This window comes from Actinia tenebrosa, unplaced genomic scaffold, assembly GCF_029948245.1.
Source record: "Actinia tenebrosa isolate PJP-AT-01 unplaced genomic scaffold, QUT_ActTen_1.0 PGA_scaffold7__59_contigs__length_16204524, whole genome shotgun sequence".
NCBI lineage: Eukaryota > Metazoa > Cnidaria > Anthozoa > Actiniaria > Actiniidae > Actinia > Actinia tenebrosa.
In genome coordinates this window covers 4,390,221-4,407,282 of record NW_028292584.1, presented here as the reverse complement: position 1 = coordinate 4,407,282, position 17,062 = coordinate 4,390,221, and the positions used below count along the sequence as shown (strand labels likewise).

The following is a 17,062-nucleotide window of genomic DNA, read 5'->3' as shown; positions in this document are numbered from 1 at the left end:
GATCTGTAAAATGCGAAATCTTCGTTTCGCATTTTATTGTTTCGTTTCGTTTCGTGGTTTATGGTAAGCCATTAAAAGTGTTTGCCGTGGCATTGAAGCTTGTTGGTTGCCCTTACAAAATTATTTTAGTCTTCGTTCATATCAAAAATTAAAACTCGAACAAACCTTTTTATGCTTTCTATGTTCGTTTATAGCATTTAATCTCACTGAATCAGTGAACACGAATGAGAATAAATGACTTACTAGTAAAACTCCGAGATGAAAGTCTACCACGTGAAATTGAAGGTCGCCAACTTTATTTAATGATGGACTTTGCCATGTCCCGATAAAAAGCTAAAGATATAAATTTTTGACCACATATATCCTCAAAGAACATGCACGATTCAATTCCACAATAGCCTGCATATCGCCTGCATGTGAACTCGCACATGAAGTTATCGACATGTCATCCAATCCATATATGGGTAATATTGCGCAACTTTTTCATTTTGTCGAGGAGGAAAAAAAACCAGACGTATTTTAAGACTGGTTTGCCACAGGCAACCCAGTAAAAACTTACTGGCGTTTCGGGCGCTCGAGTCCTTCGGACGCTAGTGCTCCGACGAAGGACTAGCGTCCGAAACGTCAGTAAATTTTTTCATCTTTTCACGGTGTATAATTTACTTTTTCATCATTACCTAATTTAGTTGACGTCACCTATTCAACAGTGAGACTAAAAGCACTCTAAGTGGTGATTCGATCCAAGTTTATTACGCGATGAGAATACGAACCCAAACTATTGGTAAAATATTAGCGTTACTAAGTTTACTTTTAGTGATATTTTCGCTAAAGATGCTTTTCGAAGGCGGTAATCTACATCGACCCTTCGAGACGACGGCGATTCAGAATAGCAAAAGCATCTCTGAAGGAAAAGTAGTTGCCGTGACAGGACAGATAGAGAAGCAAACACCCAGGTCAGTTTGAATGAACTAAGCTATTGTATGGTATTTGCAAACATGATAAACTTCTGTTTGGTTTACGATTAGTAATTCAAGGCAAGTAGATGTTGTGACGACAAACAAAACAGAGAAGCTGAAATCCAGGGCCCGTTTTGTATAATTTTCAAAGCTTGCTTTTTATTATGTGTTTGCTCTGCTGTGTTTACTTTACAATTATTTTTGTTCTCTGTTCTAGAATCGAGTTTTCGTATCGTAAATCAAGGCAATTTTCCCTCGAGACTGAGTTAATGTCATCCTACACAATAAAGACTGCTACAAATACAACGTGCTTGAGTCTAGGAACGAGATTTTCTACTTATGATCGTTGTATCTGCCGAAAAGGCTGGCTTGGGGAGTCATGTAATATCCCTGAAGCAATTCACTATAGCCATAGCATGAAGTCTGAAGGTAGACGAAGATTAAAGCTTCGATATGGAACAGCGAGACGTGTTATCTATGCAACATTGTTTAACCATGAATTCGAAATGATTGAAACTCTTCTCAATGAACATTATGAACTGGTGGATGTTTTTATCTTCGTTGAGTCGACTTTCACAGCTTTTGGGATTCGCAAACCGCTACGACTTCTACCGAGACTTCACCGAGGATACTTGAAAGAATTCGCGCCGAAAATTATGTACCTGTACCTCGACCATTTTCCGACCGGAGCAAGAAAGGTAGGCTTCAAAGCCGACTCATATCTTCGAGGATATCTGGGTATAAAAGGTCTACCAAATATTCATAACCTCAGAGACGATGACTTGTTTCTTGTTTTCGATACTGATGAAATCCCAACACAAGAATTTGTTGCATTTTTGAAATTTCATGATGGATATCCAGAGCCGTTTGGTGTTCGACTACGGTGGTCGGTGTTCGGGTTTTTCTGGAAAAACGACCGTCCAACCCAAGTTACTGTAGGATGTACTGTAGGAATGCTTAAAACTGTTTACAACAATGACTCTAACATCATCAGGGCGATTCATATAGGGCTTGATTCAGAATTAATGCCGAATCTTGAAAGTTATAAAAAGTCACATCTAGTACAATCATGGTTTATGGGCGAAGATCGATATCTGGCAGGCTGGCATTGCTCAAGTTGTTTAAAACCCGAAGGGATACGAATAAAATTCATGTCTGCACAAAATGCTGATTTACCTCGCTGGGGTAGTATTCCAGAGAAAATGGACTTGAAGTATATCACGAGTTTGGTTAAAGAAGGAAAATGGTTTGATGGAGGGAAGTTACCTGAGGCTGAGATAAATTCTGATTCGTTTTTTGCTCCTCAACATATGTTAGAAAACCCTGATAGATATAAATATCTACTGGTTAACCTTTATGTTAATGGCCGAAGACAATGATTATTTCAGTAATTCAAGAGATTTATTCACATTGTTAATGGCGGAAGACAAACACAAACCTTCATAGTCATAATATACAGTACTATAGGTAACGAACCTATTACATCACACCAGCGGACATCTTGGCTTCAAACACTTTTAAGGCTGCTGATACGTTTGACGTGCAAAATCACTAAAGAAAACAAATGTTAAGTTACCCCGTGTTAACACTTATGTTAATGGTGGAAGACAATGATTGCATTTACAGTAATTTGTTTTTAAATCGTTCAAGCGATTCATTCATAGTTCATATCTGACGCAGCCGTGCCGACCCATCAAAACCACAAGCAGCCCAATTTATTGTTCTGGAAAAAAAAAAGGACTTTTAAGGGCGCTCATACCAGTTTCCAAAACTCACGACCACCTGAACTAAATCCGCTGTATCTTGCGTTGTAGAAGGACTGCAATCATTATTTTTTCCAGAGATATAGTTAATAAATAAAAATTAGTTTAATATAAGTTTTAGCAAGATCGGACTTTTCTTGATTTACAATACAATACAATACTGAAGAAATAGAAAACGCGCGCGCGTGCTGTGTGCAGTTTTAAAGCACGTGGGGGTTGGCAGAACACGAGAGAAGTGTTAGGAGAAGCACGACGCGTAGCGGAGTGCTTCTCGACACTTCTCGAGTGTTCTGCCAATCCCCAAGTGTTTTATAACTGCACACAGCACAGCAAGCAAGTTTTTTATTTCTTTTATAAAATGCAAATTACAGGAATGACGAAATTGAAAGTGCGCGCGCGTGCTGTGTGCTCTCATAAAGCACGCGCATCCAACCAATCAGAACGCGAGATTCATAACAGTTATTTTATAAAATACAATACAATATATTTATTTTTAATATGGTGCCTGGACGTTACCTACATAAACCAAATATTGCGTCTTATAAACCAAATATGTGGGCATAATATACGAGAGTTTGAAAAAATTATATGACCCGATTTTGAGAAAAAACGAACGAAAACGTCCTTCTACAACGACAGATACAGCGGATTTAATTTAGGTGGTCGTGAGTTTTGGAAACTGGAATGAGCGTCCTTAAGCTAAATAAAAATGACTTACCTTAATAACATGTTTCATTTCTTTGATTTCATTCTAAAAGTAACCATGCTACACCAATTAACTACACTGCTATACTTGCTACACTGCAGTCAATACTACACTGCTAGGTCCTGCTACACTGCTGCACTGCTACACTTGCTACACTGCAGGCAATACTACACTGCTAGGTCCTGCTACACTGCTGCACTTACCACACCTACTACACTGCTACACTGCCAAGCGACATCTCTATTCTTAAAATTATTAAAACACTCCAAAAAATCCTAATTTCGTGACGGTTATTGTGGATGCATTACTAATCTTAGTCATCTTAGAGACTCGGGAACCTATTTACAGGTATCCGAGTCAACCCTACCCGCAGTGTCTTGCCATTATGATACACGGCGCTTTACAATTAAATAAGTCATGGTATTAATTTAAAAAGGTTTGGCTTTTCTGGACGTTTTCTGCACGTCTGTTTCGACTTCTCTCTGTTCTGTGTAGCTTTAATTAGCTTTAAATACCCGTAAAAAGGAGCACTGATAGTAATTAGAGGGGGTAGAGGGCGCACCTTCGAGCGCATTAAACATGAGCCCTTGGCTCGGGTGAATTGGGCAACCACTCCCCGCATTATCGAAGTAAAACAAATTACCTTTACCTTTTTTGTACGACAATACTGAACTCAGTGCTACTGATGCTACTATGATTTGGAGGGTCAGAAATCTCACCAACACCTGAAGCTCGTGTATTACTTGAACACAACTTGTCCTACACGCGAAATAGATTACACTATTGCTGCAACTGAGTCATCCTAGCATGGCTCTTTGTCAAAAATGCAGGATTCGGAAGTACCTGGATAAGCCAACTGCTGAAAGATTCATAGTGGTCCATGCCTTTGTTATAAAATCAAGGCTGGATCTTTACAGCTTGCTTTACGGTACGACCTGTCTTAAATTCAGCTGCGTCCCCAATGTCTTAATGTGGCTCCACTGGCTGCCAACTAGTTCTCACATCTAATATAAGTTACTTATGCTGGTCCACAAATCATTATAATATGGAGCTGCTCTGACATATTTAGAGGAACTGTTGCGTGGTATGTTTCAACGCTCGCGTTCTGAGGTTAAATAGAAAGAAGTCTTCTTCAAGTCTTGTCGCTGTGAATTTCTCGCTCGTCGTATGTCACAGGATTCCAGCTCCGAATTTTAAAAGCTTGACTGCAAAGTAATCGATATCGACTATGATTTAAGTGTCTTCAAGATCAGATAAGCCAATAATACTGAGTACCGATAGCTTTACAGTCAAGTGTTTGAAATTCGAGTCGGTATCCTTTGCCACTCAATTTTTCGTTTCTGATAAAGATCAAGGCCCCGTCCACACTATGCCGGATAAATTTGAATCCGCAACTTTCACACCGAAACCGAGAAAAAAGTTTTCCGTCCACACATGAAAACGGATAAAATGTTGCGCGTCCACACTAGTCCGATCAGAGACGGCAAAAACGCTTGTTGCACATCAGAGCATGTGCATCGAAGCTGAAATTAAGCCCGCGGCGAATTTTAAGCCCTCCCGCCAATACGGCTAGCCGGCGTTTTCAAATTGTTCCACTCTCGAGACCGTATTCGAAAAGTTCCTTTTTCGATGAAGAATCGTTCCGGATTCGCCCGGATCCTAACCGGATAAATAAAAATTCGGATTCAAATTTATGCGGCATGTGTGGACGGGGCCCAAGTTGGTCGCCTGTGACTGTGAATCACAGTAATGGAACTAATTATTCACAGGCATTCACTAAAAAACAAAACGAATTCACATTCCGTGCGATATTTGTTATCATAATAAGTTTTGATATAAACGTATCGATGAAATATTTACTTTCTCTAGAGTGACCACAGTAAATCCGTGAAACTTTAGTAATACTAAATAGTACAATTTCATGCAAATTCCATTGTTTTCTATTGTTTAATTAGCACTATTTTGTACTATTTAGTAATTAGTGTTTCACGAATTTACTGTGGTTACTCTACTACTGAAAATACTAAAAAGTGATTACATGAGATATTTTCCATATCCTCACAAGTGAAGATATCCAGGACGTCTTTTCAATGTTTTCCTTTAACGCGAGCTCATGCGAATTTGATCATATTCAAATGTTGTTATTCACAACAATTATTCATATTCAAAAGTTATTATTCATACTCGTGCAACCGTGTGATGAGTATCCTGTATACAACTATTTCAAAAAAGGTTGAAAACTTAATACTGCATACTGAATAGTGCAATTCCAAGACAAAAGAACATTGTGGGTCTTGTTAATTTGAACTAAAAAGTAAATATACAGCAATTAACCCTCTACGTGTAGGTAGTATATAGTGTTTCAGATGGAATACACTAAAAATAGAATATATAATTATTATTATTATTCCTACTTTAGACAATGTCACTATGACCCATAATGCACTTTGGTCTTGGAATGCAATCAGATGCAGTATTCACTATTCAACTTTTTTTTAAATAATGTGAGCAAGTGATGCGATCCAAGTTTATATTACGCGATGAGAATACGAACCCAAACTATTGGTAAAATATTAGTGTTACTAAGTTTACTCTTAGTGATATTTTCGCTAAAGATGCTTTTCGAAGGCGGTAATCTACATCGACCCTTCGAGACGGCGGCGTTTCAGAATAGCAAAAGCATCTCTGAAGGAAAAGTAGTTGCCGTGACAAGACAGATAGAGAAGCAAACACCCAGGTCAGTTTGAATGAACTAAGCTATTGTATGGTATTTTCAAATATTAACTTCTGTTTGGTTTTACAATTAGTTTTGTTCTCTGTTCTAGGTTCGAGTTTTCGAATCGTAGTTCAAGGCAAGTAGCTGATGTTGTGACGACAAATAAAACAGAGAAGCCAAAATCCAGGTCAGGACGTTTGCATGAAGAACGGCAACGCCTGAGTTTTGTATAATTTCCAAAGCTTGCTTTTTAATTATGTGTTTCCTTCCGTGTTTACTTTACAATTGGATTTGTTCTTTGTTGTAGGTTCGAGTTTTCGCATCGTAAATCAAGGCAATTTTCCCTCGAGACTGAGTTAATGTCATCCTACACAATAAAGACTGCTACAAACACAACGTGCTTGAGTCTAGGAACGAGATTTTCTACTTATGATCGTTGTATCTGCCGAAAAGGCTGGCTTGGGGAGTCATGTAATATCCCTGAAGCAATTCACTATAGCCATAGCATGAAGTCTGAAGGTAGACGAAAATTAAAGCTTCGATATGGAACAGCGAGACGTGTTATCTATGCAACATTGTTTAACCACGAATTCGAGATGATTGAAACTCTTCTCAATGAACATTATGAACTGGTGGATGTTTTTATCTTCGTTGAGTCGACTTTCACAGCTTTTGGGATTCGCAAACCGCTACGACTTCTACCGAGACTTCACCGAGGATACTTGAAAGAATTCGCGCCGAAAATTATGTACCTGTACCTCGACCATTTTCCGACCGGAGCAAGAAAGGTAGGCTTCAAAGCCGACTCATATCTTCGAGGATATCTGGGTATAAAAGGTCTACCAAATATTCATAACCTCAGAGACGATGACTTGTTTCTTGTTTTCGATACTGATGAAATCCCAACACAAGAATTTGTTGCACTTTTGAAATTTCATGATGGATATCCAGAGCCGTTTGGTGTTCGACTACGGTGGTCGGTGTTCGGGTTTTTCTGGAAAAACGACCGTCCAACCCAAGTTACTGTAGGATGTACTGTAGGAATGCTTAAAACTGTTTACAACAATGACTCTAACATCATCAGGGCGATTCATATAGGGCTTGATTCAGAATTAATGCCGAATCTTGAAAGTTATAAAAAGTCACATCTAGTACAATCATGGTTTATGGGCGAAGATCGATATCTGGCAGGCTGGCATTGCTCAAGTTGTTTAAAACCCGAAGGGATACGAATAAAATTCATGTCTGCACAAAATGCTGATTTACCTCGCTGGGGTAGTATTCCAGAGAAAATGGACTTGAAGTATATCACGAGTTTGGTTAAAGAAGGAAAATGGTTTGATGGAGGGAAGTTACCTGAGGCTGATATCAATTCTGATTCGTTTTTTGCTCCTCGACATATGTTAGAAAACCCTGATAGATATAAATATCTACTGGTTAACCTTTATGTTAATGGCCGAAGACAATGATTATTTCAGTAATTTGTTTTTAAATCATTCAAGAGATTTATTGATAGTTAATTGCGGAAGACAAACGCAAACCTTCATAGTCATAATATATACTGAGTGCTAAGGTAACGAATCTATTAAATCATACCGGCGAACATCTTGACTTCAATCATTTTAAGGCTGTTGACACGGTTGACCTGCAAAATTACTAGTACAGAAAACTATTGTTAAATATTTCACGCACCGCAAGGTTTCATTTTTGAAGAAATAGAAAATGCGAGCGCTTGCTGTGTGCAGCTTTAAAAAGCACGCGTGGGTTGGCAGAAAACAAGGGAGCATGGCAGAATCCCGTTTTGGTCGGGTGGCATTTGCTTTATCGCGTGTCGGCCATTTTGAATTTCGTTTTGAAGTTATTTTGTCTATTTATTGTGTTGAGTATATGTTTATTCTCTAGAGTGCTTTTAGTAAAACAATTTTGTACTATTTTGTTAAAAATTAGTTGAAGCGTGAAGAGCAAGTGCGCACGTGCGTCGAATAGAAAATAACACAATACGCAAGTGAAATGGTTTATTTAGTTTTTATTCTTTCACGCTCTGCAAAATCAAGACAAGACACAACTAAAGCTAAAATAACCACAATATGCAAGTGAAATGGTTTTAAAGTTTGTATTCTTTCGCGCTCTGCAAAATCAAGACACGAGACACAACTAAAGCTAAAACAACCACAATACGCATGTGAAATGCGCTTGACTTGATTATTCGCACAATCGCGCTTCAGTGATTGCACGTGCACACTAAAAATTTACTTATTACTAATTTGTACAAAATAGTACAATTTATGCTTTGCTTCATCAGGTTAACCAATCAGATTGAATATATACTATACCTGCTTTTATCTGTACAACGCACTTGTTTATCAGTTTATCTGAATTAATTTTGCGCGTACAGAACATCAAGAGGTCTGGTGTTACAGAAAATGTATTGACCCACGGAATTTTAAAAAAATTACTGTAAACTTCTTCAAGCTTCTATATTTTTTCTGTTTTGTACTTCTTCATTTTATATTTGGATATCAAACGAGGTATTTTCAACTTTGTCTGCAAAATAAGTGCGGCTTTTTCCTCTAGTCACGCACAAAGCCGCAAAGTATTATGGGTATTTGAAAGTAGGAGAATTATACAGAGGATGATACAGGTTCATTCCATCATCCATTGCGAGTGAGATGCTATGATTTAATAAATTTGAAAAAGTAAATCGTAATCAATTGAGTGTCATATCTTTTACAGTTATCTATTTTCTAAATCCTTCAAGAGATCTTGGAGACTCGTCAAAACACTGGATGGAGTGTTTCAGTACAAATCCTACAACTGGCTACTTTTATTTGGCAAATTACTTAGCAAAACATGTCTTTAATAAATGCTAAAGCAATACCTTAGTATTAGTATTTTTAGCAATACCAGTATATAAAACTGATAAATGTGTATAAACCGATTGACTGAATTAAAGAAAACTAATAGCCCTGAATCCTCGTCTTCGTTTATGATTTCGTTTCTTTTTCCCAGTATACCTCGGCTCTTTCTCGTTAGCCTTTCGTACCGTTTCGTTCGTACATTTTCAAATATTGAGGCCATTTGCAACAAACAGTCTGCTCTTGGCAAACGAACGTTAAATTGCTTTGGAACTTGAAATCGAAAGTATCTTGTAAGAGGTAAAAAGCATTTTGGAGAAGGTTTTGGATATGTATCTAGTATAATCCAGCAAAAGTCTGTATTTGAATAAAGGAAGCTTAAATGCTTTTGCCCTTTGAACAGTGGTAGTGTAACAGCCATGTTATTTTGTCCAGTGAAGGGTCTATAGTGTTTCCGATGTTTGACCTGTTGAAAATTCTTGGGAATCTTAGTAAGATTGTGCAATCAACTGAAATAATGGAAAACCAGTTACCCATCAATGAATTATAAATAAACAACTACGACACTGACTAATTACTCAGTGTTTTGTCTGCCTCGAAAAACGAAGTCAACATATTCGCCTTTCTCACTGCTATAACCTGCTTGTGTGGAGATGTTCTTCCAAGATGGTAGCAAATACTGATAGTTCTGATTGACAAAGATGCCTTTTGATGCCTTTGAGTTCAGATAGCTCAGTTTTTAAATATTTGACTGTCGGGTGGTTTTATTTACGGTTCACGAGTTCAAATTAAGAACGACAAATACGAGAATGGCAAAATTTCAATGGTAAATTACTTCCAGTTTCGCTTCACTTTATGGGAAACATCCAAAACTTTCCATGGAAGTGACTGTTTAACTAATTCAATAACTCACATCGAGCCATGGATATACAGATATTTATCTGTAATTCAAGCCATTGGTACAGCTTCGTACTCTCTTCGTCACTTATCTACTTTGTTTTCGCTGTTCTATCGACGCTTTTCACCAAGGAAAGTGGATTTCTCAAGATTAATTCTGTGTTTCATGATAACATGGTCCTTTCTTTGGTAGTGGTCGCAGTTTATCAACGATTTTTGTCAACTGTGACTTTTTTCCCATTGGAGTTCAATGTCCTTACAGCCAACGGGTGGTCTTTGGTTAGCACCTGTGAGGTGACGGCTTACATTCATTTATATCTGCAACTGAACTGCTTGCTATCTCTTGTTGGACTATTATACACACAAACATCAAAAACATCTCAAGACGACAAAATACACAACAAATGCCACCAGGAAGACAACACAAAAATACATGGAAATTCTTTTTCTTCGAAGATAAAAAAGCTAGCGTTGAGCCTGCGATGTAGAAGCATTTGCCTTCCTGAAAACCGTCGCCATGGTAACTCTCGACTACTCCTGTGGCATGCCAAACGTTTTATCATATATCAATGGTGCTCAGGGCTGGGAATAACTTTGATTATTGCCTTCGGTGGTTTTCTTCGATTTTCTAAGACTTTTTTCGTCTGCTGTTTCATGCCACTTCGTATCAATATTTTTATTGAATTATTTTTCTGTGCGGTTTTTACGACAAATTTGTTCACTATATTATTTATTTTTTGGTCGACGAAAAACCGAGTTCTGAGGATATTGGTGAGCGTAACTCATAAACAGAAGATAGGCGATGCCCGATCTGGGTTTACAATTTAGTTAAATTTAAACAAGTGGCGTGATTCTAGTTTATTTAGCTGGGGATATCAAAAACATGATACGTTCTCAAGTTTACTTGATCTTCTTGGATCAAGAAGAAAAGAATGTAATATTAACAAAATTCCCTTCCCGAATTTGATCATATTCAAATGTTAAAGTCGTGCTTTATAAACATTAAATATTATCTATTATTATCATTTTGTGTGTGTGACAATCTGTGGTTGTCCTCACTTTATTTATTCAAAATAAAAAAATCCTAAAATAAATATCAGCGATATATATATATATATATATATATATACATACAATTTCAAACAAAAATGGAAAAAACATGAGCTATATTCATTAGTGGGTCAATATTCACTGATCAATCGACATAAAGATTAAAGTGCACATGAACCCTTTGACAATACATTCAGTACCGGTTCTGCATAAAGTAAATAGTTGATTGGTAAAATATTTCTTGATTTGAGTGACGCGTCTCTAAGTTAGGAAGGTTTATACTTCCAATATGTTAATGATGATGACGTCAGGTAAGGTATTTGAGTGTTTTTGTTGTAACTAGTAATACTTAATGCTGGTCATTTTGAAAATAAAAATTTTAAATAGCTTTCATGTAAACCATGAGTAAAATAATGATGCTTTTTAAATACTGTATCTATGAACCAGTTCGATTTTGTATATTTAATTAAGCCTTAATAGACGTCACACTTATTAGCATATTGAAAGTATAAACCTTCATAATTTAGAAACGCATCACTCAAATCAAGAAATATTTTACCATTCAACTATTTACTTCATGTATGATCAGTATTGAAAGTATTGTCGAAGGGTTCATTTGCACTTTAACCAAGAAGATAAACTTTGTTAATGCAGGCGTTTCAATGCCAGAAGTAAGTAATTGAGTGGTAATTTGATTGTAGCGTGTCGTTGGTAGCAAAAACGTACCTGCCTAAAAATAGCTGTCAGTACATTGTCTATCAACTGAGTCACTACTTAAGTCACCCTCAGATTCAGATTTGTCAACTTTGACACTGTCCTGTCAATTCAACATGAACAAGCGGTCTGCACAGACTGCTTTAAGTACGAGGAAACCATGCCAACCTTCTCATACATTCTATCCTAAAAGTTATGTATTTGGTTCAAAAATTTTCGGGAGTTGAGTTTTGATCTATGGGATGAGTTAAGGCAATGACATTGAGCTTCAAAGAAACTGCACAGTGTTTCCACAGAAAAGATGAAAGCTTGGAACCCCTGCGATCGTTCTACACGAGAGGTAGGAAGAAAATCATTCTCAACATATCTGGTACGAAGTTTGAGACGTACGAAAGTACTTTAGAGAGATTTCCTAACACGCTTCTCGGCTCCAGGAGAAAACGAGCTCGCTACTATAACTCTGTGAACAGAGAGTATTACTTTCACAGAGACAATACAACCTTTGATTTTATATTATTCTTTTATCAAAGTAATGGAAGGCTCGTCAAACCAGTTGAAGAATTTGTCCCAGATGACGTTTTTAGAAGAGAAGTTGCTTTTTACGAGCTCGGCGAAGCAGCTCAAAAACAACTGCCTGTGACATACAATGAAGAATTCGACTTGAATCAAACTAAGTATGGGAGCCTGCAGAACACTGTTCAGCGGCTGCGCTATTTACTGGAAAAACCAACAAAAAGTTTACATGGAAAAATATTGGGCGTTTGGTTTATGTTCGTAATAGCGCTGTCTATTACGATTAGATGTGTGAAAACACTGCCAATATTCCACCAGATACATCCTAGGAGCTACTGCGACATCAATACAACGTACTCTTCACCTTTTGGCCTCGCGAATGATTACAAGAATATCTGGCTTCTGTTTGAGTTATTTTGTAGTGCCATTTTCACCCTCGAATTCTTTGCTCGTCTTTTCACGGCTTCAAGAAAGCTTAGATACTGTTTTTCTGCGTTAGGAATCATCGACTTTATTTCATTTGTTCCTCATTTTACGTTACTTGCAATTGAGAACAGTTCGCTCTTGACTCCCGACACCTACCCCCTGAGGAGTTTGCTTAAATTCCTTCCATTCCTATGTATTTTCAAAGTGTCACGCTACTCCATCGGATTACAGATATTCTGGAAAAGCCTTCATTCCAGCAGTAACGAACTTGGTCTTTTATTGTATTGCGTTTTGTTGAGTGTCGTACTTTTCGGGAGTTTGTTATTTTACTGTGAGGATGACCTCAACGGCTTCACTAGTATCCCAGCATCCTTTTGGTACGCTATCATCACCATGACAACGGTTGGCTACGGTGATATGGTTGCAACGTCTTTATTTGGCAAACTTTTCAGCGCGTGTTGTGCGGTGATAGGTGTGACGTCACTTTTAGCGCTACCAACCACTGTTGTTGTCAATAATTTTAACGTCTTTTATAAAACGAGGAAGCGAGAACGTGGAGAGTACACGAAGCGATTCAAGGACGAGAAAGACTGGAACATCGAGCGTAATTTGTAAACTTGTCACGTGTGTTGCCATGGTAATTATGGCATTGTAACGCACTATTAGATTAACTGTCAATAAATTCTGTTTAAATCTAGTTACTGGTAATTAATTATTGCATACGACTTCCTCCTTCTCTTTTCTCACAGTCCCCTAAACAGCCTGTCCCATTTCGAAAAAATATGGAATAAACTGTGTCATTTGAGTTTCCGCATATCATCTAGGTATTTCTTAATCCAGAATCAAAATTGTCATGATTTCAGACCTCACATGTCGATTCTCTTTAGCACTATTTCCTTTTTTACAAGACTGGGGTTACGGAAGATAATGGCATTAAGTATCGATGCAATTCAAAGAAACAACTTTATCATTCACGATTTTTAAAAGGGTTTTACATGTGGTTTAAGATTTGAAAACACGAGCTCAAAAACGCATGTTGCAGAATACCTCGCCATATTGCATTTTGCTGCCTCTTTTGCTTATGATCATAATCACTGAAGCGCGCGGGAAGTTTGAAAATCTTGCAGTCTCGATTTACAAGAGAACGAGTCCATTTTGCGACGGGGACGTTATTACAAGCCGTTTCTTGGACTTGCGTTAACAAAATACCGGGGCTGGTGATCCAACATGTTCAACAGTTAATTTCAGAAGGATGAGTTACATCCTACCTGTAGTAAACTGGTAAATTACGCAGTTGTAGAAGAAGTACGACAATGTCTATCCTTGGTGATCAATAATGCCCCTGATGATGATGATCTTTATCGTTATCGTTATCATTATCATTATCTTAAAATATTAAGCATTGGAACTTTAGTAGCTTTGGAACGAGTGTATTTCTATTTCTAGGTTTATTTAAATAAAGTATCATTATCATTTTCAATTTTTTACTATCATTATCATTAGCAATTATTCGCCGAAGGCGAAGTGAATATCGGGGAATATTTACCGAGACGCGAGTCTTCGAGCTTGTGCACAGAGTAACTTATTTTTATATACAATAATTAAATAAAAACAAACAAACAGAAACTTTAAGTTTGCGTGACAAATTCACGCAAAACTTTTAGCAAACTTTTAGGCCATACTTCGTTGCCTTTTTAGTATTGATAGGAGGGCATTCACTTTCATTTCTTCAATTTCCTCCTCGGAAATTTAAGCAAAACGATTGCCGGCAGATGCCTTTTTGTTACCGACTCGATATTCCGAGATTCAGAGGTGAATATCGTACAATATTCACCTCCAATTAACCAATGAGCGCGCGCGTTCTTAGGAAGTACACCAGTTGGTATATGCTAATTATTTACTTACAAAAACTCCAAGGCGTTGCTCGCAAATATCGAGTCAGCTGTTTCCCTGAAACTAGTCAAAAATTGTTCTTATAATTTTTGCTGTTTTGTAAAATTTGCTTAAAGATCCTCAAAAAATACTTGTCTTTTAACATTTTAAAGAGGTTTTATACCCCCATGGCCTCGATAAGTAACTTTCTTGGGATGTGGGTCAAGTTAGACTGCGGTAAATTAGGAATTTTCGAAGGTAAAGTAGCAAATGTTGACGATTCGCAACAACTTCTTCTCCTGAACGAAGGTAAGAATTTTGCATTTCCACTGAATTTTACTTTAAAAACTTCAATCTTAAAGCTTATTTACTGAACTATTCGTTCATAAGGAGCTCCTGACTTCATAAGGGACCATCTTAGATAAGCATTGTAATTAATTTAGCTTAAAAATTCTGAATTTAGAGATATTTACAACGGAATTTTATAGTTGCGTTGTAACTAGCTTTAAGACTTTATTTTCAATTGTATTTTCTCGTACATTTGTTTAGACAAAATTACTATGGAATGAGTGTATTATTTTGTAAGCACAGCCTTGTATAGCAGTATTGCTATGGGGTATAACAAGGCCACTCAAGATTCTTTTTTATAGACTGGAGTCAGGGGTAAACGTTTGACACTTTTGACACTAGATTTAAGCTTTAAAAGTTCCTTTATGATTTTAGAAACTTGGGTACTGATACATTAATTTAAATAAAATAATAAATAAATAAAATAAATGGGATTTAACAGTGGCATTTCTACAGAGTAGCTCTTCATCCACTGTAATTCCAATTGGAATTTAGGAGTTGATTTTCGCGGAGGGAGGAAAGCACGAAAACCCGGAAAACCCTCGAAGCACAGGAGAGAACCAACAAACAATTCTACTCACATATGACACTGAGCTGATTGGAGCTCAGCGGTGAGAGGCGAGGCGAGGCTCTCATCGCTACGCCACCTGTGCTTCCCTAGTCCTCCCCAACAGCAGCTTTCAGTGTCGTCACGCATTGCTTTCTCCCCTGAGTAGCAGCTGCTTACCCGAGCACAACATTCCTTTCCTATGAATTAACCAATCACGGCTTAGTTCTTGAAATCCAGGAACCATTCGCGCCATATGGAAAATAAGATGCGTCGTTAGAGGAAGTATTCGAGGTAGCAGCTAAGAAATTTCGCATCAAACAGTTTAATGATCATCAGAAAGACGCCATACGAAAGATTTTACAAGAAAAACAAGATTTCTTTGAAAATCTGCCTACTGGATATGGGAAATCGCTCAAAGGAATAAAATATTGGCGCTTTAGAGTATAGCCCAGTAATTTCTTTCGAGACAAGCTCGAGGACTTTTTGAATAACAGGAGTTCGAAGTTCTTGACATTTCATATAAATGCTAAGGCGACGTTAGAAGGTTGGCCATAAAATAACGCTTTAGCTAACAATTCGTGTTCACTTTTCACGACTTTCCTAACAGTGTGAACAAAACAAAACAACTTTTCTAACAGTATCAAATTTGAGCTAATCCTCGCAGTATACGCGAAGTAAATACCAGAACTGTGAGCATTACCCAGAAGTTTACAATGAATACCCGTAGAAGTCAACGGTGTGACAGTGTCAGATTTAAAAGTTACCTAGCCGATTTTCTTTAGCTTTACACTGCATTCGTTGTTTAAAATAAGTGATCTGCGTGGCTCAACTTCTTCGTTTGTTAAGATTCAGACTTTATTTTCGAATTCTATCTCTTAAATCTTGAGTCGTCTCGTTTAACTTCCATGAGTCTAAATTACGCTTTTTAAAAAAGTTTTCCAGTTTCTTTTTGCTTCTAATATTTTGGTACGAGCTCGATAGCAAGTACAAACTCGAATTCACTATCAGCTGATAAAACAATGTCGATAGCTAAACTTATAAAAACATAAATCTTTTCTTCCTTTATGAACAAAGAAAACACTTAGTTCGGTCTCCAATAACTTTTTGGGGGGGGAGGGCATTAAACATTTAACAAGAACGAATTCAATTTTAATTTCCCAAAGATTTTCTCCAACTTCCACTCAAGTGCGTCTTAGAATTATTTCTCTCATGAATGTTTACAAGTTGTCAAATTCGAAACGTTTTGATTGGTTCTTGAAACACAATGAGACTTATCTGATTGGTTGAACACAAACAATAGGAAAGGAATGTTGTGCTCGGGTAAGCAGCCGCTACTCAGGGGAGAAAGCGTTGCGTGACGACACTGAAAGCGGCTGTGGGGGAGACTAGTGCTTCCCATGAGGCATGGTGAACAAAAATGTTTGTACCCAACCTAGACCACAATGCACATGGTCACTATATCTCAGAAGAAATGTTATAACATGTTTATTTGATGAACATGATCCTATAGGCTGTAATTTGTTTAAAAGGATCTTGTTAATTCAAAACCAGTCACATATGCAGACTCGTACCCAGTCACTTATTTACTCTTATTGATCTCAAACTGTGGTTGTTGGGAGGGATTTAGTGAGTTCACGGTGCATCAAGCAAAAGAAGGAAGAGAAAGTAATCATAAGCATGAGTGATGACTGGTTAT

General features: G+C 37.4%; 4 protein-coding genes and 1 long non-coding RNA gene across 5 annotated transcripts in view; 4 read left to right on the top strand and 1 right to left on the bottom strand.

Annotated features, from left to right (window-relative positions):
• The window catches only part of LOC116308610 (uncharacterized), a 176,160-nt gene that overhangs the window by 104,572 nt on the left and 54,526 nt on the right, over positions 1 to 17,062 (bottom strand). The window lies entirely within an intron of this gene.
• Positions 582 to 3,445, top strand: LOC116305226 (beta-1,4-mannosyl-glycoprotein 4-beta-N-acetylglucosaminyltransferase-like). The gene is made up of 2 exons (XM_089039598.1): positions 582 to 953; positions 1,174 to 3,445. Exons 1-2 carry the CDS (start codon positions 757 to 759, stop codon positions 2,333 to 2,335), a joined length of 1,359 nt encoding a protein of 452 aa, XP_088895724.1. The 5' UTR covers positions 582 to 756; the 3' UTR covers positions 2,336 to 3,445.
• On the top strand, positions 5,928 to 9,102 carry LOC148905376 (beta-1,4-mannosyl-glycoprotein 4-beta-N-acetylglucosaminyltransferase-like). Its single transcript, XM_089040550.1, has 3 exons — positions 5,928 to 6,162; positions 6,251 to 6,328; positions 6,449 to 9,102. The coding sequence occupies exons 1-3, from the start codon at positions 5,966 to 5,968 to the stop codon at positions 7,608 to 7,610; spliced, it is 1,437 nt and encodes a 478-aa protein (XP_088896676.1). The 5' UTR covers positions 5,928 to 5,965; the 3' UTR covers positions 7,611 to 9,102.
• LOC116305222 (potassium voltage-gated channel subfamily A member 2-like) lies at positions 11,619 to 13,332 on the top strand. The gene has a single exon (XM_031715084.1). It carries the CDS (start codon positions 11,913 to 11,915, stop codon positions 13,209 to 13,211), a length of 1,299 nt encoding a protein of 432 aa, XP_031570944.1. The 5' UTR covers positions 11,619 to 11,912; the 3' UTR covers positions 13,212 to 13,332.
• The window catches only part of LOC116305228 (enhancer of mRNA-decapping protein 3), an 11,496-nt gene continuing 8,981 nt past the window's right edge, over positions 14,548 to 17,062 (top strand). The window contains exon 1 of the mRNA XM_031715089.2: positions 14,548 to 14,777. Within this exon, the coding sequence (XP_031570949.1) occupies positions 14,657 to 14,777 (121 nt within the window). The 5' untranslated portion in view covers positions 14,548 to 14,656. The remainder of the gene's footprint in view (positions 14,778 to 17,062) is intronic.

Excerpts from the sequence above, each read along its gene's own strand:
- LOC116305226 (XM_089039598.1), top strand. The coding sequence starts at position 757 with ATGAGAATACGAACCCAAACTATTGGTAAAATATTAGCGTTACTAAGT. Across the intron at positions 954-1,173 it reads ATAGAGAAGCAAACACCCAG|AATCGAGTTTTCGTATCGTA; the intron begins GTCAGTTTGAAT and ends TCTCTGTTCTAG.
- LOC116305222 (XM_031715084.1), top strand. The coding sequence starts at position 11,913 with ATGACATTGAGCTTCAAAGAAACTGCACAGTGTTTCCACAGAAAAGAT.
- LOC148905376 (XM_089040550.1), top strand. The coding sequence starts at position 5,966 with ATGAGAATACGAACCCAAACTATTGGTAAAATATTAGTGTTACTAAGT. Across the intron at positions 6,163-6,250 it reads ATAGAGAAGCAAACACCCAG|GTTCGAGTTTTCGAATCGTA; the intron begins GTCAGTTTGAAT and ends TCTCTGTTCTAG. Across the intron at positions 6,329-6,448 it reads ACAGAGAAGCCAAAATCCAG|GTTCGAGTTTTCGCATCGTA; the intron begins GTCAGGACGTTT and ends TCTTTGTTGTAG.